Source organism: Sturnira hondurensis, unplaced genomic scaffold, assembly GCF_014824575.4.
Source record: "Sturnira hondurensis isolate 20B ecotype Veracruz unplaced genomic scaffold, ASM1482457v3 Scaffold0013994, whole genome shotgun sequence".
Taxonomy (NCBI): Eukaryota; Metazoa; Chordata; class Mammalia; order Chiroptera; family Phyllostomidae; genus Sturnira; species Sturnira hondurensis.
Window position 1 is genome coordinate 1,015,388 of NW_028086625.1, and position 26,744 is coordinate 1,042,131.

The 26,744-nt window shown below is 47.2% G+C and overlaps 1 protein-coding gene and 1 non-coding gene across 6 annotated transcripts; both read left to right on the top strand.

Moving 5' to 3' along the window:
* The first annotated feature begins 13,924 nt into the window (after nt 1–13,924).
* LOC118998364 (small nucleolar RNA SNORA44) lies at nt 13,925–14,057 on the top strand. The gene has a single exon (XR_005068854.1). It is a non-coding gene; the product is annotated as a small nucleolar RNA SNORA44 (small nucleolar RNA).
* A 1,120-nt stretch (nt 14,058–15,177) lies between these two features.
* Nucleotides 15,178–26,257, top strand: PORCN (porcupine O-acyltransferase). Of its 5 annotated transcripts, XM_037062400.1 has the most exons (15): nt 15,178–15,301; nt 15,956–16,128; nt 17,298–17,490; nt 17,814–17,857; nt 18,247–18,428; nt 18,509–18,639; nt 18,755–18,772; nt 20,026–20,040; nt 20,140–20,265; nt 20,419–20,519; nt 21,570–21,646; nt 21,740–21,803; nt 21,912–21,997; nt 23,004–23,114; nt 25,820–26,256. In XM_037062400.1, the coding sequence occupies exons 2-15, from the start codon at nt 15,993–15,995 to the stop codon at nt 25,919–25,921; spliced, it is 1,386 nt and encodes a 461-aa protein (XP_036918295.1). In that variant the 5' UTR covers nt 15,178–15,301; nt 15,956–15,992; the 3' UTR covers nt 25,922–26,256. The 5 variants fall into 5 exon arrangements, with proteins under 5 accessions (XP_036918295.1, XP_036918300.1, XP_036918296.1 ...); XM_037062405.1 differs by lacking the exon at nt 23,004–23,114 and having other exon boundaries at nt 25,820–26,257; XM_037062401.1 differs by lacking the exon at nt 20,026–20,040.
* Nucleotides 26,258–26,744: the final 487 nt, after the last annotated feature.

Here is a 26,744-nt window from a genome sequence, read left to right on the forward strand (position 1 = left end):
ACCTGTCTGTTATGTTCCTTTCTGTGTTTCTAGTACCTAAAGCAGGGTCTGGCACACAGCAGGTTCTTTAAAAATATTTGTTGAAAGAATAAATGAAGCAAAATAATAGATATAAAAGTATAATATAAAGTGAAAGGATAAGTCACAGATTAGGAGAAAATGCATTATATGGCAAAGAACCCATATCCAGAATATATAAAGAATTCCCACAATTTAACAATAATAAAACCAACAACCAATTTTTAAAAAAGATTTGAACAGACACTGTATGGAAGAGGAAATATACATGGCAAACGAACATGTGAAAAGATGCACAACATCCTTAGTTATTAGGAAAATGCAAATTAAAACCATATTATCCTTATATGCTTATTAGAACTGTAACCAAGCAAACCAGAGCTCAGCCACATGGCGTGTTGATACATGACCCAACAATTAGCGTTGAAGGAAACAGGTTTTTGTTCATTGGATTCCAACCTCAGGGTGGGGATCTGCGTGCACTCCTGCTTAGAGCCCTGTTCTCCCACAAAACCCAGCACTTCCCTTGCTCCCCAAATGGCTATAAGCCAAAACCATGCCCAGAAGTTCCCCATATGCTTATGTGTTCTTAAGCTGGCTGCACAAACAGGTTTCCATCCCCTCTGTAAGATGTTCTTGTGGGTTTCAGAGTCGCCATCTTCTCACAGCAGCCCTCTCCTTCAGAATCTGGAGTGTGTTGTCCTCAGCCTTCATGTAGCGGTTCAGGGAAACGTGTGCCATGTTACACTGGATACGGTGAAGTCCAGGGAGGTACATGTCCCAAGAGAGTCACTTCTCTGTACGTCCTTCAGAGAAGCAGAAGTCTGCATTCCTGGTCACAGTTCAGTCTGTGCTTGGTTAGGCAGTTCCCCGCACAGCTTCATAAGCTCTGCTGGGTGCCTGCACAGCTCCATCAGCTCTCTCCTCACACCCTTCCTCTCGCATGGCTTCTTCCTCTCTCTTAGCCTGCAGAGCTTCTACTATTTCACTGCAGACTGCATGGCTGCACCTACCTATCTCAGCTTCCCCACTTATTTTAAATTCTCAGCCCGGAACACCCTATGTGACTCCACGTGCTGCTCCTCCTATGATGTGTCACTTTTGCCTGTTCCCCCCTATCTTTTACCTTCTTTTGGCCGCTATCTTTAGTCAGGACAAGGGTTCCCCAGGACACAGGGGCATCCACCTCCCCTGGCTATGTCACAAATCACTAACTATATGCCAAGTACACCTTTTGCCCTAGGCAGCAGCACAGCTATTAACTTGCCATTGTTATGGAAAGTATCTTAAGTGCCCTATCATCCACTTCTCCCTTCCCCCCAATTAAGGTCTATGAGGAATACACTCTGCTATTTTCAGGGACCCTCACACTGCTCCCCAGTACAGAATGGCAAAACTTAAAAAGACTGACCATATCAGTGAGGATGAAACTTTTCTATGGTGCTGGTGGGAGCGTTAAATGGTACAGTGACTTTGAAAAAAAAGTTTGGCAGTCTCTCATTCAGTGAAACACACACCACATAAGCCATAAGTTCTAGGTATTTATCCCAGAGGAGTGAAAACTCATAAAAAACCTTGTACATAAATATTCATGGCAGCTTTCATCGTAATTGCCCCAAACTGGAAATAACTCAAATGTCCTTCCACCGGCAACTAAATAAACTGATACATTCTTACTTATTACCCAGTAATGAATAACAAACTACTGATGCATACAACATAGATGACTCTCAAATTCTCAATGCTAAGTGAATGGAGCCCGAATAACAATATACTGTATGATTACATTGTATGGCCTTCTGGAAAAGGTCAAACAATGGGAATAGCACACAGATCAGTGGTTCTCAGGGGTTAGCGGTGAAGGGAGGGGCTGGGTTCAAAAGCGGCCGCCCAGCCCTGACTGGTGTGGCTCAGTGGATTGAATGCCAGCCTGCAAAATGAAGGTCACCAGTTCCATTCCCAATGAGGGCCCATGCCTGGGTTGCAGGCCAGTCCCTGGTTCCTGTGACATGTGAGAGGCAACTAATCAGTGTTTCTCTCGCACATCAGTGTTTCTCTCCCCCTCTTTCTCCCTCCCTTCCCCTCTCTTAAATCAATAAATAAAATCTTTTTTAAAAAGTGGCCACGCGGAGACTATTTTGCAGTGAGAGAACTGCTCCATGTCCCAGTTGTGGTGGCAGTTAACCAACTATTTTATTTGTCAAGCCTCAGAGAACTGTACACTACAAAGGGGAAATTTTACTGAGTAAAATATACCACAATAAATGCGAGTGTTTTTAAGTGCAATGCTTTGCACGCAATAAAGAATTCTCTATGAGAGGGTTGTGATCATGCCTGTTGTTACTCCTCCTCTCCAAGTGGTATCTGCACAGACAAGTCTCAGGAATGCCTCCGAGGAAAAGGAGGTGCCATGAGCATCCTGAAGCCATTTAAGGTAGTGCTCTGTTTGTTGGCTGTTAGGACTTGAACTGTGTTCTCTCAAAACTCATATATGTTAGTCCCTTAACCCCCAATGTCTGCATTTGGAAATAGGCCTTTAAGGAGATAATAAAGGTTAAATGGTGAGATAAAGGTATACCCTAATCCAGTAAGACTGGTGGCATTATAAGAAGAGGAAGAGACACCAGTGTGTTCTTTCCTCACACACACGCACAGAGGAAGGGCCGTGTGAGGATGCAGTGGGAAAGCAGCCATCTCTCTACAAGCCAGGAAGAGTCCTCACCAGAAACCAATCCTAATGGCACCTTGATCTTGGACTTCCAGCCTCTAGAACTATGAAGAAATAAATGCCTGTTGTTTAACCCACTCAGTCTGTGGTATTTTGTCATGGCAGCCTGAACAGACTAACACACTGCATCTCAGTTTCAGGTCTGAATTCAGGAGACTCTTTTTGGCCATGTGTGAAGGCAGCAGGGGTACAAGTTAAAGAAGGGAAAATCAGACACAGCTTCCTTGTCTAGTTGAAAGTAGCTCTGGAGCTCAGAGAGGGATGTGCGGCCCTGGGAAACCCAAGATGAAATCCACAGCACTTCCATGGATCGGATTCTGGGACTTTGTCCACAGAACTTCATGGACCATGGACCACACTGCAGTGAGTAAGGTGAGTGAGAATTGTTTGGGGAGCTTTCAGAACGGGTCTGCTTTTAAAGCTCTGCCCAAACCTGGTTCATGCCAGGTCGTTTTTCCCATGGAATACGTACATAACTTTAGAGCCATCAATGCCTCAGTTCAGGAGAGTAGCTGTAATGGTGTCATCTCAGGCCTGGTGGAAGCCATAAAAAGTGGCAAATGTCTGAGTCTCCCTAGATGACAGGTGTTGGGGGCAGCTAGGGTGAGTCATGGTCCACAGCCCGCATCACACCGGAAAGTTCTGCCAGATACAGAACCTGGGAGCAATTACCAGTGAGGCAGGGTTGGACAATGAGAGTTTCAAAGGGTAATTGGGTGTGTATGCCTGCATGGAGGAGTGTGCACACATGTGTGCATCTCAGCATGTGTAAAATTGTGTGCATGATGTCCTTATGCTTGTATGTGCACATTTATGATGCATTCATTTGTATAGGCATGCATATGTGGTATGTATATGTGCATTCAGGCTTTGCTGGTCTGGATGTAATGTCATTTTTATGGAGATGAGCCCAGCAGGTACATAGCAGCCTGTACCCTAACAAGAGTTTGTGAAAAGCAATTGTGCATATGCATGAGAATGTGCTTATGAATGAGATTCCATGTTCAAACACTTATGGCTGGGGGTACAAGCCTGAGCGTTTGTGTCTGTGTGTACATGTGTGCCCCAAGCTGCACATGTATGCTGCATGCTAGTGCACAAGCGCAAGGGGTATATATTAGCCCAGGCTTGTGTATCTAGTGTCTGTGCCTATATATCCTGGGTGACCATGCATATGCAAGTGTGAATGTACAGGTGCACACATGGGGCTGGCCATGGGTATTGGTACATGTGTACTCCTGAGAGCCTGCCCCTGGGCATGTGTGTGGCATGGGTCCAGGTATTTCCAGGGGCCCAGACTTGGATATCTGTACTAATGTCTCCTGGCAGGGGTGTTCATGCATGCATACATGTGTGTGCATGAATGTACAAACACCCAGTAGCCTGGACCATGGTGTTTGTGTACAGGGACCTCCAGGCAGCCATGAATGTGTATGTACATGAGTGCAGGTGTGTCCATGTGCTCAGGCCTGGGCCCCTAGGTGCTGGTAAATGTGTGTGTGTGTGTGGACAGGCACACAAAAGGGCAAATTTGTCAATGGGCCTGGGGCCTGGGTCTGGGTGCTTGTGCACGTGGGTTCTGTATGAATATACGTGTATGTGTGGACAGGTGCAGTTGTGCACATGGGCCTGGACCTCATTATCTATGCATATGTAACTCTGAGTGCTTATGTATGTGTGTGTATGGTTTCAGGTGTGGCCATGGTTCTGGGTCAGGGCATACCTTCAGGGGCCCATCCATAGGTGTGGTCATGTGTTCAGATGTACCTATCTGTGGGCTTAGATCTTGGACTTTGTGCACATGTCTCCTTGGAGGTCCACATATGGCATCTGTGAATGCATGTGTGGCAGTGTGAGGGGGTGGGTATGCAAGTTTAATTCCACCTATACACCTAGCTGAGACTGTAAGGAAATGCAAGGAATGCACTTCCTCTAGGAATCCAGGTTTCAACAGAGCCAGGGGAGCAGAAGTCAAGACCCCTTTGACTTTCTCAAACTTTGTTACTTGGGACAAGGCTGGAGCTTGTAAAATTCCCCTCCCTCCACTCAGCCCATGCTCCCAACTTGAGAACTGTGCTGGACTCTGTGGCAACCCAAAGATAATGTGGCCAGACTCCAGGCTCCAAGAAAGATGAGCAATGCTTATAAGTCATCACGATATGAAGGAGAAATGCCAGAAAACTGCTCAGAGCAGGGAGAAGAGCCTCAGGTAAGGCTTCGGGGGTGGAGAGGGTGGGGGGATAAGTAGGGGCAGAGAAAGGAGCCCACAGCAATAAGATAGGGAACCTGGACCTGCAGGGATGGGAGTAGGGAGGAGGAAGTTAAGGCAAAGACAACTCAGAAGGCAAAGGCCTGGACGTGGCACAGCAGTTTGGTTGGGAAGCTGCCTGTGGTTCTTTCATCATTTGTAAGAGACTGAGTGCCCAGGCCTGGAAGGGGCCCAGCAATGAAGGAGTGTTGGTGGCAGGGGGAGTCATCTCTCTATCTCTAGAGCAGGCAGCCTACACTTCAGAAGATATTTAAGGTTCCATGGGCCGCAGGGGCCTAGGGTAAGCCACCTACCCTTTCTAGGCCTCAGTGTTCCTTGTTGCCAAATAGCTCGCCTGTCTGTGGCCCAGACCCAGGGGAGCATTTATGCTGAAAGAGTAGCTCACAGGTGGTGAGCAGGCAGGTCGATTCTCCCCAAGACCGCACCTCCCTCTTGCTCCTCTGCCACCTCTGAGTCCTCCCAACCTGCCCACAGGAGCAAGGCTTAGAAATGGGCCGGGGGAGCCATGCCCACTGGCCCATCAGCAGCAAGAAGGCCAGACCTGGTAGGGACACAACCCTGGGCTTGGAGGGGGCACCTCCGTCACTAGTCCCAGTCCCCCACCAACCCACTCGGGCCTGGCAGGGGAGGCACAGGGAACCCAACTCTCCTCCTTGTTCTGACTGAACAAGGGATGACTGCTGCTCCTGAATTCCGAGTCTGACCCAGATATAAAACAGATTTGGGGAAAGCAGAGGGGTCTCCCCTTCCCATCTCAGCACCCCAGCCTGCCCAGCGTCACCCCCCAAAAGCCCCTCAAGTGTAGTGTCAGGACCCTTCTGTGCTCTCACCTCAACGCCGAGCCGATGACTTTCTTTTAGATGTTCCTGGGGGTCACCACTACTGACTGTGAATGTCAGGCAGCATCGGGCCACTGTGACAATTGCACAGACTGTGCCCTGACAAAGGATGCCTGGCCAAGGAGAAGAGTGGGGACAGAAATGCAGCCCCAGCTTCTCTTGTGCCCTGGGTCCCAGTTTAGGGCTGCATTCGTCAGGAGGAAGGGGCCTCTTCTTCTGAAGTTCACAAAGCTAGTGGCATCATTCAGCATGGAGATCTTTTTTTTTAAATATTTTATTTATTTATCTTAGAGGGGAAGGGAAGGAGAGAGAGAGAGAGAGAAATATCAGTGTATGGTTGCCTCTCGTGTGTCCCCCACCAGGAACCGGGAACTGGCCTGCAACCCAGGCATGTGCCCTGACTGGGAATCGAACCGCGATCGTGTGGTCCGCAGCCCGCGCTCAATCCACTGAGCTACACCAGCCAGGGCAGCATTGAGATCTTTAAAGGCAAAAGAAGTCAGGAGAAGAGTCTGAAAGTGGACCTCCCCCGATGGGTAGGCACGCCTTAGCCCGGGGTGCCTCTGAGATGGAAAAGTTTCAGTCATTGTCTGGTTCAGCCCTAGGCATTTTCAGGAAAGACTCTGAAAGGCTTGTTAACGGGCAAAACTAGCCCCAGGTGTCCTTTCAATGGAATTCTGGTGTCTTTCCAGCTTATCTGATTCTATAAGCCGACCACATCTTTGTCTCTGGGCCTGTACAACACAAAAGTTAACTTGTACAGGGCTGACAATTCCTATTCACAAGCATGCAAATACACTTGGTCCTTTCAAGATATAAGTGATGTATGTCCTTAGAAAAGATGATTACAAATATTCTAGTCATCTATTGGCAAATTCATTCAGTATCATGGTAGCCTATGTATCTATCTGTTCTGCAGATTCTCCTTTGAGAATTAATTATATCTTGTCAGTTCTTTCAATGATAAAAGGCCTAAATAAGGTCTTTGACACATATTCATTCTCTATTTGTATGTAGTGATGTTATCATTTTGGAAATTATCCTTTAACTGGGTCTACCAGCTCATAGTACAGCTGAGGTCACCTTGGGGCAGGGAGACTTACTTCCAGTGTCTCTCAGGGAGGGGCTGGGAGACAGAGCTGAATCCAGGCCATTCTGAGCTCTGCCCTGCTCCTGCAGGCAGGGGACTGTGCTTTGCACAGGACGTGGAATGGGGAGCTGTAACACATCCCCATTCTGAGGATGTGGAATGATCCCTTTGGGGTGAGCCCCCCCCTTGGTTCCCAGCCTTTGTTCTGTACCTTAATTCAGATCTAAGACACAGTCAGATCCCCATCCCAGTGGTAGTTTGGGTAGGTTTACTCAGGATATACAGCTGCTGAAATGTCCCCATTGCCATCCTAGACGCTATGCTGGTGACACCTATGGGAAAGGCTTTATTCTTGGGTGGATTGTTTGAACTGCTGAGCCTCTCAGTTTCCTTATTAATAATATGCAGATAGTTATGGTTCCCGCCTTAGAGTGGTGTGGAGAAGAGTAAGTGAGATAGCGGACATGAAGCTCTTTAAATAGCTTGGTATAGAGTAAGCGCTCAAAAAATACAGCTGTCAGTCATTAGGTGTGTTTGCTTTACAGAACTTTAGTGGAAGACATTTGGGAAAGGATGCTGGGACTGCTGGAGGCTGGCCTAGCCGGACCCAGCTGCTCTATCCTTGGCTAAGACACTCAGCAATGCTTCCTGGATGATGAATCAGTGAGTCAGATCTCTGGCCAGTGAGGATACGCCTGGCCTGCTGTCTTTGGCACTCCATGTTCCCACCCATGGGATCCTGGGACCTGGAGGACAAAGGAGGAAGAGCATAAGGAAAGGTGAATTCTTACAAGTAACTGTGTGGTACCGTGGGGGCAGTCATTTCTAAGGGCCTTGGTTTCTCCATCTGCACAATGGGCACTTTGGAGCTGGGAATTGCTGACTTGGCAGCCACCTTTGATGGAAGAACTGATGGTCTCCAAAAGTACTAGAGCTGGAAGCAAAAGCTCTCCCAGGCCGGGCCCTGCTTCTGGAGACAAAGCACAGCAGACAAGAAGGGGAAAGTCACTCCCTTCCATAACCTAGGAAGTTACCTAGCAGGTTGAAAGGGAAAGTTGGCCAAGAGCCCAGGTGCCTGAGTTTCTTGGCGAATGAGGAAGACGCTTGGATCCAGGCCTGTCTGAGGAACTTGTAGGGGCCAAAGGGCTGGACTGAGACCTGAGGGTTCCCCGACTCTTGGCTGTGGCATCGTTCTGACCTCAGAGATCCAACCTTAAAAATGAGCAAATAACTCCACTAGGGAATGAAAAGGTGGGAAAGCAGATGTAGTCTTCAGGGACCTGTGGGTTATAAGTGCCAGAAGTACAATTCCAACCAGCTGAAGGAAAAAATACATAGGTAACTGAAGGGAGAGAGAGCACGGGGCATGCACCCCACAGCTAAGGACCCTACTTCTCACTGGGAGTGGGCTCTACTTTTTGATTGGCAGCTTCACCCTCAGTGGGCCCTCCTCATGTAGTGGCTGCCCCTCATGTGGGGCCACCTTACCTCCACCTAACAGCTAGGAGCCCCAAGGTATAGAAAGAGCTCTTTCCCTGTAGTCCCAGTTTTAGGTTATGTGGTTGGGTTTGGCTCTCCTGACTCTGTGCTCAGGATGACGGGCTGCTCTGGTGGAATGTGTTAGTCACAGGTCCACTCCTAGAGTTTCAGAAGGTCCGGAAGGACTTAGCCCCATAAGAACTGCATGCACTGGGATGGGGCGTGGTATGTCGCCAAAAGAAAATGGAGGGTGGTGTTTAATAGAAGATGGAAGGGGTACTTAGTTGACAAAAGGAACACCTGCCTACTACAGTAGACCACCACTGTATCCTTCAGTGAAATCACTGGCAGCTTTTGTCCTTCCCTGCCCACCATTTGGAGTTCCTCAGGTTTATGCAGTGAAGTTACCTCATCTCTCTCAGCCACCAGAAATTCTATCTCCTGTGACAGATTAAAAGGTAATATAGTAACATGTCACCTTGGCTGGTGTAGCTCAGTGGATTGAGCATGAGCCTGCGAGCCAAAGGATTGTGGTTTGATTCCCAGTCAGGGCACATGCTGGGCTGCAGGCCAGGTCCCAGTGGGGGATGCACGAGAGGCCACCATGCATTGATATCTTTCTCCCTCTCTTTTTCCCTTCCCCTCTAAAGATAAATAAATTTTTAAAAGGTAATAGAGTAAAATGTCAATGTCTCCCAGAAATGGTTAAATATCTTTGTGAAAGAAGGCAATGCCTCACTGGAAGTGGTAGAATTAATCTAACGGTGGAATTTAGGGCAGTGTGACAAAAGGCCCCAGGAGGTCTCTGGGGAGACTTCCAAGCACGCAGTGGACCTAATAGCACAAAGGCTGCCCAGGAGGTAATAAAAAGCTCCTTCTCATCTTAGATGTCCATTCAAGGTTGATGGCCCTCCCAGGAATGTCAGCGCTCTAGGCTCTTCTGCTCCGTTCCTCTGAGGGATCTATCTGTCCAGCTGTCAGCCTCTCACTGCAGCTCTGCTCCAAAGTTGTTGTGCAGTTGTGTATTCATCAAGCATCAGTTTGTAACATTGAGGAAGGATCTTTCTCTCTTTTTTTAAAGATTTTATTTATTTATCTTTAGAGGGGAAGGGAAGGAGAAAAGGAGAGAAATGTCAATGTATGGTTGCCTCTCATGAGTCCCCTGCTGGGAACTGGCCTGCAACCAAGACATGTGCCCTGACTGGGAATCGAACCGCGATCGTGTGGTTCACAGGCCCGCGCTCAATCCACTGAGCTACGCCAGGCAGGGTGAGGAAGAGTCTTTCTAAAGAGGGAAGTTTATTCTTCTGGACTATTACAGATCATTCTATGTAGGAGGGTCAGAGGGTCATTTGTGTGGCTTGGACAATGTTCATATTCTGTCTGTATTCAGATGTGATTATAGAGTAGTCTTGATTTTGTTTCAATATATCCCAGTCGCAGAGTGGCCTTGTCTGAAGCGGGTGGTCTGTGAAATTGTTCATGTTCAACAGGAGGATGCCAAAGCCTGGCTGTGAGTGCCAGGCCAGCTCCTGGATGTGGAGGCTGCTTTTCTCTTTCCCAGTGTGTTCCTAAGGAGAGGGCTTTGATCAGATTTTCTGGGAAGCCCGGGATCCCACAAAGAAACAAATACTTCCCTGGTCAGGTGACTGAGTTGGTTGGAGCGTTGTCTTATACATCAAAAGGTTGCAGGTTTGATCCCTGGTCAAGGCATAAATTGTGGGTTCAATTCCCAGTTGGCACATGTATGGGAAGCAACCAATCCATGATGTTTCTCTCCCTTTCTCTCTCTCTCTCTCTGTCTTCTCTCTCTTTCTCTCTCCCTTCCTTTCTCTCTAAAATCAATAAAAACATATCCTCATGCCCCAACTGGTGTGGTTCAGTGGGTTGGGTGTTGTTCTGCAAATAGTGGTTCCTGGTTGGATTCCTGGTCAGAATGCACGCCTGGGTTGACTAGGTCCCTGGTTGGGGTAGTACAAGGGGCAGCCAATTGGTGTTTCTCTCCTACATCGATGCTTTTTGCCCTCTTTCTCCCTCCATTGCTCTCACTCTAAAAATAAATTAATTAATAAAATCTAAACAAATAAGCAAATAAACAAAAAGCCATATCCTCAGGCGAAGATAAAAAAAAAGAAACAAACAAACAAAAAATGCTAACTCTCTAAAATCTCCTGTAGCCCAGATAGACAGGGCTTGAATCACAGATATCTCTCTATAGGTGGCCCCTCATGTGGCTTATTACTTGTGACCTCAGTTGCTGCCTCTGTGAAATGGGTGGCTCTGATGGCAGCGTCAGGGCGTAACCACTGGCAGAGGCTCCAACATTGTTGATAAAACTTAAACACTCTGTAAAAGCCAGTCTTTGTGAAGTTAAATCCCTCAATCTTAAAACCAACAAGGCCTGGTTGGTGTGACTCAGTGGATTGAGTGCTGACCCATAAACCAAAGAGGGTTACCAGTTCGATTCCCAGTCAGGGCACATGCCTGTGTTGCACGCCAGGTCCCTGGTGAGGGGCATGTAAGAAGCAACCACACATTGATGTTTCTGTCCTTCTCTTTCTCTCTCCCTTCCCCTTTGTCTAAAATAAATAACTTCAAACCAACATGGACTATTGGATGGCAGCAAGAAAGACTGTTTGGTTCCTCATGTGAAAAGCAGCTTTTCTTCTTTGTGTTTTTTAATTTTACTGTTAAAAAATTCTTATGTGTATTTTTATTGCTTATGCTATTTCAGTTGTCCCAGTTTTTCTGTCTTTGCCTTCTTCTACCCAGCCCCCCGCACTCCCACCGGCAATCCCCACACCATTATTCATGTTTATGGGTCATGCATACAAGTTCTCTGACTACTATCTTTCCTACACTGAACTTTACATCCCCATGACTATTCTGTAACTACCAATTTGTACTTTTAATCCTTTCACCTCTCGCCCATCTGCCCAACTCCCTCCCATCTGGCAACCATCAAAACCTTCTCTGTATCTATGATTCTGTTTCTGTTCTTCTTGTTTATTTTGGTTTTTAGAATCAGTTGTTGATAGATATATACTCCCATTTTATTGTTTATATTTTTTATCTTTTTCTTTTTTTTAATATTTTTATTTATTTATCTTTAGAGGGGAAGGGAATGAGAGAGGGAGAGAAATATCAATGTATGGTTGCCTCTGCCAAGGACACACAATGTATCGTGTGTCCCCTGGGAACTGGCCTGCAACCCAGGCATGTGCCCTGACTGGGAATTGAACCGCGATCCTCTGGTTCACAGGCCCGTGCTCAATTCACTGAGCCACACCAGCCAGGGCTCTTCTTCTTCTTCTTAAAGAAGACCCTTTAACGTTTCATATAATACTGGTTTAGTGATACTCAGTAAAAGAAACAAAATACAACACAAAAAAATGACAAATTGTATGATTTCATTTCTATGAAATGTCCAGAATAAGCAAATCAATCTATAGAGACAGAAAGAGATTAGTGATTGCCTCGTGCTGTGAGAGGTAGATGGGGAGTAACTGCTACTGAGCACAAAGTTTCTTTTTGGAATGATCAAAATGTCCTAAAATTAAACTGTGGTGATTTTTACACAAATCTATAAAATATACTAACTACCATTGAATTGTACAACTAGCACAGGTAAATTTTACGGTATGTAAAATATACCTCAATTTATCTACTTTTATAAATATAGAAACTGACTTTAGCCTGTAAATTAAAAGAAGAATCTATGGGTCTCATGTTGATACGAATAAACAAATGTATAAATAAATATGTGGGGAAGAAGGGAAAGCTGTTCCTTAGAGTAAAATCCCAGCTGTACATGTAAAAGAAAATCATTTGGCCACCCTAATATTAGTAATTGCTTCAGGCAAGAATCACCAATGGATGCTAAACTAGTGAATGGAAGTTTGAAGAAAATGGAAGAGTTACACAATCTCAAATTATGTCCTTACAAGATATTTACTAATTACAAAGGGAAATAGTGCCCTGGCTGGTGTGACTCTGGATTGAGTGCTCGCCTGCAAACCAAAGGGTTGCTGGTTCAACTCCCAGTCACAGTACATGCCTGGGTTGCAGCCCAGGTCCTTGGTAGAGGACATGTGAGAGGCAACCACACATTGATGTTTTTCTCCCTCTCTTTCTCCCTCTCTTCCCCTCTCTCTAAAAATAAATAAAATCTTTTTTAAAAAAGAAAACATCAAGATTAGGATAGTTAAGGGAGGACTGCAGCATTGCTCAGATTGAAGGAGACTGAAAAGACCTGATAACAGAATGCAGCTCTTGACCCAAGATTTCCTTTTCCCATAGAAAAATGTTATTGGTACACCCACTAGGATGGCTAGAATCAAGTCAGATAACAAGTGGAGATGACAATGTGGAGATATTGGAACCCTCATACACTACTGGTAGGAATATAAGAAAATGTCCTTGCTCTTAGGAAATTCATACTTAACTATTTTGTTGAAAGGGCATCATGACTGCAACTACTATCTAATAGTTTAGAAAAATATATAAACAGAAGTATAGATAAATAGATAAAATATTATGAGGCTTGACAATGTTTGCCAATCTAATAAGCAAAAAGGTGATCTTATTTTATTGATTTGCATACTTTTAATTTGGGGGGGACCATTTAAAATGCTCCAGAAGCCATAATGCAAAATGACTACAAAGGCTATATTGCATTACTTGGCAGATATTTATTAAGTACCCACTTGTCTCCTAAGCTCCAGTGATTAAAAATATGAAGCACCACACCTAGTAGATGTGAAATGTATCTATTATTTTAATTTTGCATTTCCTGCATAATGAAAGAGATTGGTTTATCTTTTCATAGGTTATTCTTACTGGCCACTTCAGGGAACTTCTGCTGTGAATTACCTATTCATGTCCACTGTCTATTTTCTGGTATATTGTTTGTCCTTTTCTTATTGATTGGTAGGTGGTCCTTTATACATCCTAGAATCTAGATACTAGTTCTTTATCACATACATGAAAAAACTAGATGGAAACAAGTCTGCGAAGCTCAGTGTGATGTGTAGTGAGGATCTTTCAGTTTCAAATGTCATTTGGCAATTAAGGGAAATATTTCTGGCATGGGCTGTGCTTCATTGTTGACTCTACTTAAGTATGTTTGAGAACAGAAAAAAATGAAAATGAAGTCTAATGCATAAAATGTATGCCGTATTCTGCTGTTAAGAAAAGGAACTACCCAAAAAGAACAAAATAAATAAAAAGAGGAAAAGAAATTAGCATTCATATACATTTATATCTGGTATACATAATTTATTCATTGTATATATTCTTACTGGTTCAGTACTTTTCTTTTTTATTGATTTTAGAGCGAGAGAGAGAAATATAGATTTACTCATTCATTGCCTGCATCTTATATGTACCCTAACCAGGGATCAAACCTGCAACTTGGGGCATCCAGACTCTAACCAGCTAAGCTACCTGTGCAGGGAATAGTTTTCATTTGTAATACATGAGTATTAATGTATGAGTTAAAACTCCATTTAACCTCACGTTAATGTTTTTTTAAAGAGGGGGGACTTTCCAACTGCATTGGAGAGCAACCTGGAGAGACTTTGACAGCTCAGGTCTGCATAATATCTGCAGCTGCCACTCGCCTTTCCTATAATATCTCAGGAAAAAAATAAAATAAAGAGGAGGGACTTACATATTTCTCTTCAATTATCACAGGTATTTCCAAGTAAAGGACGATTAATCCCATTCTTTTAACAGAAAGGTACACTAAAGCCCTGTGAGTGGGCAGGGCTTGCCCAGCTCCATATGCTCAGGTACTAATCTAATTAGGACCTGTTTTCCTTACCTCCTTAGGTCAAGGTAGGGTCCCAGCTGTACCTGGGCTTCCTTCTCCCTTACATGTCATAGATAACCATGCAGTACGTGCACAGCAGATGCTCCTTTGGAAAAAATACGCCCTTCATCAGCCTAAGGACAGAGTGGAGTGCCCAGACACTGCACGGTAGGGGAGGCAGACAGCGAGTGTAGTATAAATCCTGTGTTGGTGCGTATAGAGCCTGATACAAACTACCGTTGAGGATGCTCTAAAAGCTTCATAAATGCTCTGTGTCGGTCGGTGGTCCATACTAGCACCCCGGTTCACGGGGAATACTCACTAGTTGCTGGGTTCACCCTTAATTCAGGATGAAAAATTAAAGGACAGGAAATTAAGCAAACAAATAAGTTCTCAACAACCAGCAAAGAGCTCACAAGGAGTCCCTAGGGGAAGCACTGGTACCTAACTGGTGCTCCTCGGTTACATCGTCAATACTTTCATATATTTCTAGCCTGCCCCTGGGGGTGGGGAGGATTGGAAATTCCTTTAGTTCCCTCAAAAGGATGGAATAGGAGAGACCTTGGCTTATTTTCCTATCTGTGATTCAGGAGTGTCGAAAGGACGTGCGCGGGTGAATAGTCAAGGTGAGCGGGCTTTCCCTCCTCCCTATCCCATCTTTCCCATGTCAGCTTCCAAGAATTAGGAATCTGACGATTGGAAAGTTTGTTTTAGGACGATCAGAAGACTTCCAGACGCGAGTGTTCAGGAGCCGGAAAGGTATGGGCGCAAATGTGGTACTCATCCCGCAGCACTTGGCACCTCTCAACCTCGCGTTCCTCCTTCCCTCGACCCTGCAGCTTCCCTCCTCCTCCTCCAGTCCCGCCCCGCTCCTGCCCTCTCATTGGCTGAGGTGGCAAGCCGGGCCTCCCCAGGATTTAAAGGGCCCGCTCGCCGCGCTGCCCAGGGAGCCGCAGCTGGTCCCGGCCTTGCGGCCTGCTGGGGAGGCTGCCGGGAGGAGGTGGCGACGGTGGCGGCGGCAGCGGTGAGTCCCAGGCCCCTAGGACCGCAGCTTTCTTCCTGCCAGGTAGGTCGCAGGAATGCGCTCGCGGCTCCTCTGCTTCCATCCTAAGCCGGCCTCCCTTCACTGGTCTGCAGCGCGTGTTCTGGGGTCCCCTCTCCATCACCTTTCAGACAGCCCCCTCCTCTATCCCCATCCACCACCACCACCTTCCTGAAGCCCTTGGGCCTGGGCCAGGGCTTTGTTGGTGGCCAGGAGTGGCCGGGTGGGGGTGAGATGGGGCATGCTGGAGATACAGGACACCCTTCATGTCCGTACAAGGAGAGATGCACATGGCCCCCAAATGTCACAGAATCTCCCTCTCTGCCCTCCACACAGAGTGACTCTACCTTGGAAACCAGAGACTCCCCCATTTGATATACCGGCCTGGAATGTACACCATTCATTCCCCATCAGACCCCGATTCCTCATAACATAGGAGAAACACAGGTCCTTCATTCACCACAGGTCATGAGCTGTGTGTGGGCACCCAGGACACCCACACACACACAGTTGGCGGCTCAGTCTGATGTACCTGACACTCACACCCTCCCCCAATACTTCAGTATGCTGTGTCTACATGGATTGGACAGCCCAAAACTGAAATCTGAGCGCTCAAGTCTATTCCTTGAGCATGGTCTGCCCCATGGACATCTCAGCTCTGTGTCCCCACTTTCACAGATCTATCCATCTGTCCATCCATCCGTGGGGGGCTGCAATGGCCACCTTCAGCCGCCAGGAATTTTTCCAGCAGCTGCTGCAGGGCTGTCTCCTGCCTACTGCCCAGCAGGGCCTTGACCAGATCTGGCTGCTCCTTGCCATCTGCCTCGCCTGCCGCCTCTTCTGGAGGCTCGGTAAGTGGCTGCCACACTGTGTACCACCATGCCAATCTATATCACACCTGCCACATTCATCCATACCAAGCCACAGCTTATTCTGCCACATCTTGCCATGCCAAGCCAGATGCCAACATGTCCAGTCCACCACATCACACCAGGCCAACCACCATTTCAGCCCATCACATCCTACTACACCCAGCCACCCTGTGGCATGCTGCCATGTCCAACCATGCCAAACCATGCCTTTCGGTATTCCTGGATTCTAAGATTCTGGAAAGTTGAGGTTCTTGCACTTGGGGATCCTGAAATGTCTACATCCCAAGGTTATAAGATTCTAGAATGCTGATGTCAAAGGGTTATGGAATCCCAAAGTACCACATTACAGGGTCTGGGGGTCTGATAAGTTGAAATTCTCATATTCTAGGCTTCAAAATGCTGGTATTATGGATTTCCAGAATCAGGGTATGATGAGATTTCTGGATGCTGGGATTCTGGAATGTTTCTACAATCATAGCAAGACTATATCCAAATGATAAGATTACAAGTTCCCAAGGTCCCTATAGGATGCTGAGAATTTTGGAAACCTGAAATTCAAAGGTTTTACACTTTCTTTTATCTTCTTCTTTTATTTTAAAAGGTATTTTTAAAAAATAAAAGGTATTTTATTTTACTTTTCTTAGGTTTATTGCTTTGAAATATGTCAGTTACTGAAGTTAAAGTTGAAAAATAGTACAATGAACATCCATATGTGCATTACCAGATTCTACAACTGTCAATATCTTCCCACTAATGCCCATTCTATCTATCATCTTCCTAAATTACTTCACCCCAAATCTATAGGTGTGTGTGTCCCCAAAGAATAAGGACATCTTCCCCCAACAACCACCGTCTCAACCATCGCCCTTCAGAAATTTAATCTGGATGCAATAATATTATGCAATATAAGTTGATACTCACATTTCTCCCAGGGTTTCCAAATATCCTTCATAGATGTTCCTTTTCTTTAAACCCAGGCCTTGCCCACCGCTCTTGCCCCCTCCCATTGCTTTGAGTCCCCCTGCAATCCCACCACATTGTAACCTTTAGGCCTTTGCCCAGGCTGGGCTCTCTTCTCAGTTTGCCCTCCCTTCCTGTCAGCCCACCCGACTTCCCTTTCTTGTTTTCTCTCCCTCTCTTGCCTGAAGGGTTACCATCCTACCTGAAGCATGCAAGCACCGTGGCAGGTGGATTCTTCAGCCTCTACCACTTCTTCCAGCTACACATGGTTTGGGTTGTGCTGCTCAGCCTCCTATGCTACCTCGTGCTGTTCCTCTGCCGACATTCTTCCCATCGCGGCGTCTTCCTCTCCGTCACCATCCTCATCTACCTGCTCATGGGGTATGGGTGTGAGCCCTCATTCTCATACTGTTGGCAGATGAGTGGAGCAGGGCCCCTGGCTGCTCCGTGTGAAGTTGTCCAGGACAGGAAGTGGGTGAGGGGTTCCTGGAGGAGGGAATGCGGGAGACTAGTTCTTTCTAAAGGCTGTACAGAATAGGCTGGACTTTGAGCTCCCTCTGGAGGAGGGAATCCTGGAGAATTATTCTTCCATGAGGTTGTGCAGGACAGGGGAAGACATAACCCTCTCTGAACCTTTGTCTGCCCTTTGTGGTCTCTGAGGCCATGGGAGTCATGCGCCCAAGACTGCCACCTTTTTTCCTCAGTGAGATGCACATGGTGGACACTGTGACATGGCACAAGATGCGAGGTAGGACACCCTGGTTCTCTCGCCTGCCCCAGGCCCCTGCCCCATTCTACATCTCCTAACTCCCCCAACCCTGTCTTTCCTTCCCTACTTTTATCCCTTATCTGCCCAACTCACTGGACGTGCAGGCCTCAGATTCCCTTCACATCTCTGTCTCTCTCTACCACGCCTTCCCCCCCATCTGCCTTTCCCATCCCATGTATGTGCCTGACTTTTGAAAAAGGGCATCTGCCAGTCCTGGGCCTACCTACTCGTCTGCCCATCTGACTCCGTGCCTACCTGTCCACCCTGGGACCACTGCTCTTTTCCTACCACCCCTCACCTGGTGCTCCCCATATCCCCATGCTGACCTGCTCTCTGCCCATTCACTTGACCGTGGGCACCACACATAGGGGCCCAGATGATCGTGGCCATGAAGGCGGTGTCTCTGGGCTTCGACCTGGACCGGGGCGAGGTGGGTGCGGTGCCCTCACCCGTGGAGTTCATGGGCTACCTCTACTTCGTGGGCACCATCGTCTTTGGGCCCTGGATATCCTTCCACAGCTACCTACAGGCTGTCCAAGGTCGCCCGCTGGTGAGGTTCTGGGTGGACAGGTGGGCAGGGACTATGGGAACCCCCACGGGGCAGTCTTCATGGACCCTTGATTCCCACAGAGTCGCCGATGGCTGCAGAAGGTGGCTCGGAGCCTGGCACTGGCCCTGCTGTGCCTTGTGCTGTCCACCTGTGTGGGTCCTTACCTCTTCCCGTACTTCATCCCCCTTGATGGTGACCGCCTCCTTCGAAAGTGAGCACGGACTTTGAGGCCTCTGCCCTGCAGTGAGGGGTTTGGGTAGGGACCTGGGGTCTCCCCAGCTCTGAGCCTGTCTCTTAATGCTTCTGTCTGTCTTCTGTTACTACAGCAAGAAACGCAAAGCCAGGTAAATGAGGGCAGGTGCTGAGGGCGAGTGGGCTAACTGGGGGGTGGGGGCACAGTCTGTCCCCTTGGTTCTGTTAAATCTAAGACCATCTGACCATTCTATCCCATGACTGGACAGAAACACAGTGTCTGTCTGTGGCTGTTGTTTGGCCAATATTGGCTCTGTGACTCTGCATATGACTGACACTCTGACATATACTGTATATGAATGTCCATCTGGTCTGCTGTTTCACCATTAGAAGCAAATTACATGACTGTAACAGAGAGTGACAAGTATGTGTTGGTTGGTGATGCTGACCTGTCTGTGACTCTGGCTAGGCGTGTGTATGGGTTGTTTGTCTCTCAGCCACTGATTCCCTACGTGGGACTGGAGTTCTGACTGTCTGGCTGTGCCATTGTCAATGATGGGGTGTTTGGCTATCACTGGGTAAGTCTGCCTTGTAACACTGGCTGGGAATGGGTCTGCCTGTAGCATGTTATGTGCCTGCCTGTGATGGATTCTGCCTGTGGGTCTGCCTTCTCTGGCTGCATGGTGTTGTCTAGCTGAGGAGTTGTGACCCACTCTGTGCCTGTGTGCAGGGCTGACCATCGGCCTCCGGTATGACTACAGGATTTCATCCGGCTGTGTGATTGTATGACTCCCCTTCCTCCCCCACTCATTGGCCACTGGCTGTGTCTGATGCTGAATGAGGCTCTGGAAGTTGGAGCGACTTACCCGGTGTCACCCAGTTAAGCTGCCAGGCATTAATCCCAGGCCTGATTCCAGAACCGACTCTTTTTTCAATGCGGGACTCTGCCTGTTTTTTACTGTCTGTTATATGACTGACAGGATGATTATCTTGAGTGTGGACTTGTGTATGTGGTCATGGCAGGGTGCTTGATGATCTCTGTGCCTCACTACAGGGCTTTTGTGCGTCTTATGGTCAGTGAGTCAGGTTTGAGAGCTACGAGGCTGGGAGTCTGATAGTGTTTGTGCCTGGCCACATAGCTGTGTCACAGTGTGGGGCTGTTAGGTCAGGCCTCTGACAGTGGCTGGGTCTGGATGTGTGAGGCTGCAAGACTGTCATAGGGCAGCTCACACATCTGTTTGAGCCCCATGAAACTGACAATGTATGTATGTGTGTGACTATCACACTGTACCTCTTTTTGCCACTATGTTTCTGTCTTGTCTACATATAATTCAGGCCAGCCTCCTGGGCCTCTGACTCTCTTTCCTTTCTTCTCTGCTGCCTTCCTGACCCCTGCGGGCCTTAGGGGCACCATGGTAAGGTGAGTCTACAGAGTGGGGCTGGGGATGATGACACATGGTGGGGTGTCATGCTGGCCCCTGGGCATGATGCCTCTTCCCCCCCGTTCCCTTTTCCCCAGGTGGCTGCGAGCCTACGAGAGTGCCGTCTCCTTCCACTTCAGCAACTATTTTGTGGGCTTCTTGTCCGAGGCCACGGCTACATTGGCGGGAGCTGGCTTTACTGAGGAGAAGGATCACCTGGAATGGTGGGGAGGGCTGGGGGGCATCCTCTCCCATAGGGTGCTGCCTGGAGGGGCTGCAGGGAGGGGGTGCTCCTGGGGGAGGAAATAGCCGAGACAAAAGTGTGGCAGTCAGCTAGATTGAGATCCCAGATGAATTTGTATTTCTTTTGCTCACAGGGACCTGACAGTGTCCAAGCCACTGAACGTGGAGTTGCCTCGGTCCATGGTGGAAGTTGTCACAAGCTGGAACCTGCCCATGTCTTATTGGCTAAATAACTGTGAGTCACCAGGTCACCACTCCAAGAGTGGAACGTCCTTACCTCAGGCCCTTTCACATATTCATACATTTACTGAGAACCTACTGTGTGCTAGTTGCTGAAGATACTGCAGTGTGAAAAAACAATACCCCCAAATCCCTGCCCTTGTGGAGCTAGCGTTTTTGTTGGGGGGCAGATAGAAAAAATACACAATAGTCTAGATGGTGATAAGTGCTACGGTAAAAAAAAAAAAAACAGGAAAGAATGATTTGGGAGTGCTGCCAGTGAGAGTAGGAGGTTACCATTTAACATAAATGAGCCCAAGCCAGTCTTGAGAGGAGATGACATTTGAGAAAAGAGGTGAGAGAGCAAGCAACGTGAATATGTGAGGGAGAAGTATAACAGATAGAGGAAAGGAACCGCTCCTGCAAAAACCCTAAAAGAGAGCCAAGGGGACCAGTGGTAGGAGGTGAGATCAGAGAGCTGACAGGGGCCTGGTCTGTGGGGCCTCACTGGCCATGGGGAGAACTTTGTTTTTTTCTGTGAGAAGGCTGGAGCCACAACATGGGTCTGAGCAGAGGAGGGCCTTGGGCTCCCTTGGGCTGTCACAGGACCCACTGGCTGCTGTGAGGACAGATGGGGAGGGGTCAAAGACAGAAGCAGTGAGGAGGACACTGCAGTAGTCCAGGCCAGGGGTGGTGGTAAGCAGCAGTGGGCGTGGAAAAGAGAGATTGGCTTCTGGATAAATTATGAGGGTAAAAATGATAGGATTTGCCGAATTTGGTTGTGAGAGTGGGGAGAGGACAGATCAAGTGTGATTCTCAGGTTTTTACCCTGAAGAACTGGAAGGGTGGGATTGACTTTGGCTACACTTGGGAAGACTATGCGAGGGGCAGGTTAGGAGGGAAGTTCAGGGGCCAAATTTTAGACATACGAAGTATGAGACCATCATAAAGACTTTTTCCTGGGGCTTCCAAAATGTTGTGTATATCCTCACCCTGCCTTGTGGCGCCCCCCAGGAAGGGCAAGAAGGAATCTTGGGAGACTCCTGACCCACATCCCCTCTTCCAGATGTTTTCAAGAATGCTCTCCGCCTGGGGACCTTCTCAGCCGTGCTGGTCACCTATGCAGCCAGTGCCCTCCTGCATGTGAGCAGGGTGAAGTGGGATTAGGGTGGAAGATGGGCAGGGGTGGCAGGGCCTCCTCTTCACTCACCTCATTGCTCTCTGGGTCCCCACCAGGGCTTCAGCTTCCACCTGGCTGCGGTGCTGCTGTCCCTGGCCTTTATTACTTATGTGGAACATGGTGAGTTCAGAGCCCAGTCTAGCAGACAGGATGGAAGATTGGTAGGGGACTGGAACCACTGTCTCCTAAGGCTAACCTAACCCCCTTACCTCCCCGCATCTATCCCAGTCCTCCGGAAGCGCCTGGCTCGGATCCTCAGTGCCTGCGTCTTGTCCAAACGGTGCCCACCAGACTGTTCACACCAACATCGCTTGGTGAGAGTTCAGCCTGGGCAACCTCCAGCCCAACACTCCCCCTCAAAAGTGTCATTTCTGTCTCCATCTTCTATCTGTCTCAAGGTGCCCAGCTTCTTTTCCTGGTGCCTGAGCCATCCCCAGAACCTCATCTCTGTTCGCTGCCACCTGTGTCTCCAACAAACATTTTTCAAGCACCTGCTGTATACACACCAGGCATTCATTGTCCCCAGTGACCATTTATTGAGCACCTGCTGGTAGCAGGCATGGTTTTAGATGCTGGAGAAACAATGGTGAACAAAACAGACTATAAAATTTCAGTGCTCTGGGACACACATTTTAACAGGGGAGACAGTAAATAAAAAATGTCAGTAAAGTATAATAGTTTGTTAGACTGTGATTATTGCCAAAGGAAAGGAGAAGGGAAATATCGGGGGTAAGTGGATTAGATTTTAAGCGGGGAGGTGTCTTTTGAGTACTTTAACTGAAGGAGGTGAGGGATAGAAGCATTCAAGGCAAATGGAAGAACCAGTGTAAAGGCCCTGAGATGGGAGAGGGCCTGGAATATTTGAGGAACAGCAAGGAAGCCAGTGTGGCCTGAGCAAAGTGAGCAAGGGGGAGAATGGTGGGCCTTTAAGGTGTGGTGGAGATTTGCTTTTGTTTGTTTGCTTCTTTGTTTGTTTTATTCTGTTTGCAATAAGAAGTACGGACAACCTCAGATTTGCCTCCCATCTGACAACCGATGTTTATTATCATAAACCCCTGACTCAGAGCCCCACCATTCTGCCTCCTTTGCCTGAATACTCGCATCTCCATCAACCTGGATGCCCTCAATATTAACAGTACCCTCATCCCTGGATACCTCTTGAGCTCTGAACCATCTCTTCCCACCCCTGGGGTGCTGTGGATATCCTCATTCCTGGAACCCACTGCACTTTGTGCATCTCCCTGGGCTCCCCTGCCCAGGTGGTACTGAGAGGCAGTGAGTAGGTCCAGCTGCCAATCAAATCCACCTGTCCCCCAACAGGGCCTGGGGGTACGAGCCTTAAACCTGCTCTTTGGAGCCCTGGCCATCTTCCACCTGGCCTACCTGGGCTCCCTGTTCGATGTCGATGTGGACGATACCACAGAGGAGCAGGTGAGATGGGGCCCTGGGTTGGGGGCGCCCAGGGATGTGCCACCTGCTCATGGGAACCATGAAGATAAAGCAGGACAGGGAGGGTGAGGCATGAGGACTTTGTGTGGTGTCTTCAGCTTGTGCACCCAGTGCTTCCCAGTCCTTTCTTTCCCATTGTCCCTCCAGTTGATTCGCACTGCTGGCTCCTTTATTTGGGTGAAGTGCACAAAATATGTTCAGTTTACCTGTAAGATTTATTTTATACAGATGGAGTGTAAAACCCAGCTTTTACTTTTTTCATTTCATCATATTTTTGTTTAGGTAGAATTTGCGAGTTTTCTTTCTTATTTTTTAAAATATCTTTACTTAGCTTGAGTGTCAAAGCTCTGGGTTCTACCTTAAAATGTATATTAAAATATATATACTGCCCTGGCTGGTGTAGCTCAGTGGATTGAGCGCGGGCCTGTGAAGCAAAGGGTTGCTGGTTCGATTCCCAGTCAGGGCACATGCCTGGGTTGCAGGCCAGGTCCCCAGTGGGGGATGCATAGGAGGCAACCACACACTGATGTTTCTCTCCCACTTTATCCTTTCCTTCCCCTCTCTCTAAAAATAAATAAAATATTTTTAAAAATAAAATGTATATACTATTTTATGCCCTGGCTGGTGTGGCTCAGTGGATTGAGTGCTGACCCATAAACCAAAGAGGGTTGCCAGTTCGATTCCCAGTCAGGGCACATGCCTGGGTTGTGGGCCAGGTCCCGGGTAGGGGGCCTGCGAGAGGCAACTACACTTTGATGTTTCTGTCCCTCTCTTTCTCCCTCTCTTACCCTTTCTCTAAAAATAAATAAGTAATATCTCTAAAATGTGCATACTGTTTTTATTTTTATTCATGTAGAGTATGCACACTCCAGATTTTACTTCTTTTTAAATGGAAAACAGTTTTAAAAATAATGTTTATTCATATGGCTCTTGAAGGATCCAGGTTCTGTTTCTCTTTTTTAGTGCTGTTGTTCTCTTTTAAATTTTTATTTTTCATTAAAATAAAACTTATTTATATCATTTTTATCATTAAAAGCAAACTTTTCAAAGACTTTATTTATTTCTTAGACAGAGGAGAAAAGAGGGAGAGAAGGAAACACCAATATTCGAGAAACTTCAATCAGTTGCCTCTCACATGCCCCCAACTGGGGACCCTGCCCACACCCCAGGCATGTACCTTGACTGGGAATTGAAGCAGTGACCCCTTGGTTCACAGGCCAACACCCAACCCACTGAGCCACACCAGCCAGGGCTCATTAAAAACAATTTTTAATTTTTTATTCTGGTTGAGTATGCAAAATCTGGGCTTTGCTTCCTCTTAAATAAAGTTTTTATCTTATTTTAATTAAAACACTTAAAAAGTAGTTAATATATATCACAAGGGTCAAAAACCCAAGTAGTATTAAAGATATTCAGGGGACCCTGGCTGGTGTAGCTCAGTGGATTGAGCGCCCGCCTGCGAATCCAAAAGATCACTGGTTCGATTCCCAGTCAGGGCACATGCCTGGGTTGCAGGCCAGGTTCCCAGTAGAGGGCACGTGAGAGGCAACCACACATTGATGTTTCTCTCCCTCTCTTTCTCTTTCCCTTCCTCTCTCTCTAAAAATAAATAAATAAAATCTTTTAAAAAATTAAAATTAAAAAAAACTTATTCAGGGGAAGTCTTGTTCCTACCCATCTACTTACCACCCTCTTACAGGTAAACACTTTCATTCATTTTTTTAAAATATCCTTTAAAAAGTTAAGCATGATAAGCAAATATAAAAATACATTTTCATTCCCTTCCCCTGGTTTTTACCCTAGAGGTATCTCATGAATGACACAATGCTACATGTTGCTTTATTATGTAAATCTTTGAAAATCTTCCACATTAGAACATAGAGTGTCCTCACCCATTACTTCTGTTGTAAGGATATGACACAGTGTAGTTTGTCCCTCATCAGTGGACATCCAGGTGCTTCCCAATCCTTTCCTACTGCAAATGACAGTGCAGCAACTAATATCCTCGTGTCCATGTGGATTCACACAAATGAACACAGAACGGTAGGATCTACTCTTGATGGTTGATAAAAGAAGTTACCTTTTTGCCCTCTCAACAGCAGTGTATGAACATGTCTATCACCCCACCAACAGGGTGCCTCTCAGACTTCCTGGATGTGTTTGCCAGTTCGACAGGGGGAAGATTAGGAGTGAAGCCAGGTGTTTAAGAGCCATTTGTGTTTGTTCTTTGCTGAGAATAGTCTACTTGCCTCCTTTACCAATTTTTGTCTTTTAAAAAAATATATATTTATTTTTAGAGAAAGGGGAAGGGAGGGAGAAAGAGAGGGAGAGAAACATCAATGTGCGATTGCCTCTCATGTGCCCCCTACTGAGGACCTGGCCCACGACCCAGGCATGTGCCCTAGACTGGGAATTGAACCAGTGAGCCTTTGATTCTCGCAGGCTAGCACTCTATCCACTGAGCCACACCAGCCAAGGTGTCTTGTCTAGTTTTTAAAATGGTTTTTAAAGAAAACAAAAGAAAAAAAAGTAAATCTGCTTGCCTTTTATATGTACCTAGTCTCTTCTCTGGGGCCTCACCTGGGGTTATCATGGAGTTACAGATATGGCCTTCAGCAAAGGATGGGCTTTCCTGAGGCCTTGTTTGTTCTTACTGAGTGGGACCATCACCTCTTTCTCTCCCACAGGGCTACGGCATGGCATATACTGTACACAAGTGGTCAGAGCTCAGCTGGGCCAGTCACTGGGTCACTTTTGGATGCTGGATCTTCTACCGTCTCATAGCCTGAGGCACATCTGTGGACCTTCCCAGCTCCCTCAAGATCCCTCTTCAGGGTGCCAGCTCTGATGGAGGGTGAGGGAAGGCCCCCTCTCTAGTTCTTGACCCCTCTTCATCATAGAACCCCCCCAACACATCTACACATGCACACACACAGACACACACAATTTCCATGCCTGCTGATCCCCACCCCATCACAAGGTGGAAAGGGGGTAGTCCCTGCTGGGGCCTAGGGGTGGGGGATGCTGGGAGAAACAGAGTGGAGGAGATCCACGGACCCCCCACTTTCGTACTCCCTTTTTATATACAGTTTGTTATTGTCAAATAAAAGTAGGAAATATACAAAAGACTCTTTCTTCACTGCTCAGTGGGGAGTAGAAGTGAGTGAGAAAAGGGGCACAGCCTAGATTAAGGTTTGGAAGCTAGAAACCACGAACAGGAAGCAGGTTGTGATTAGAGTGGTTAATCTACTATTGTTTATTATTGGATGATGAGTCTGAAGATGGCACTGCTTCATTTGAATGGGGCCTGGACAAATTGGACAGTTACATATGGGGGACGCCTGATACCAATAAGCTGGAAAACTGAGGGATCCCCATTCTGATTGGTTGCTCTGACTGAGATAGAAGCAATGGAAAGCAAGGCAGAGCTGATGTTTACTGATCCTTAGGACTGAGGGTTGTGATTGGATAGGAGGTCTGGTATGAGTCTGAGTTCTGATTGTGTGAACCGGGTGTCCACGGGCTTAGAGTTGTGGAGTTCCGATTGGTTCTTTTCGAGCTGGCACGGGGAGATTGAGGGTCTCCATGTCAAGTGGCCCTCAAGGAGTTTGG

Coding starts and splice junctions, on each gene's coding strand:
- PORCN (XM_037062400.1), top strand. CDS start 15,993: ATGGCCACCTTCAGCCGCCAGGAATTTTTCCAGCAGCTGCTGCAGGGC. Junction 16,129..17,297: donor CCGCCTCTTCTGGAGGCTCG/GTAAGTGGCTGC, acceptor TCTTGCCTGAAG/GGTTACCATCCTACCTGAAG. Junction 20,266..20,418: donor GAGAAGGATCACCTGGAATG/GTGGGGAGGGCT, acceptor TTTTGCTCACAG/GGACCTGACAGTGTCCAAGC.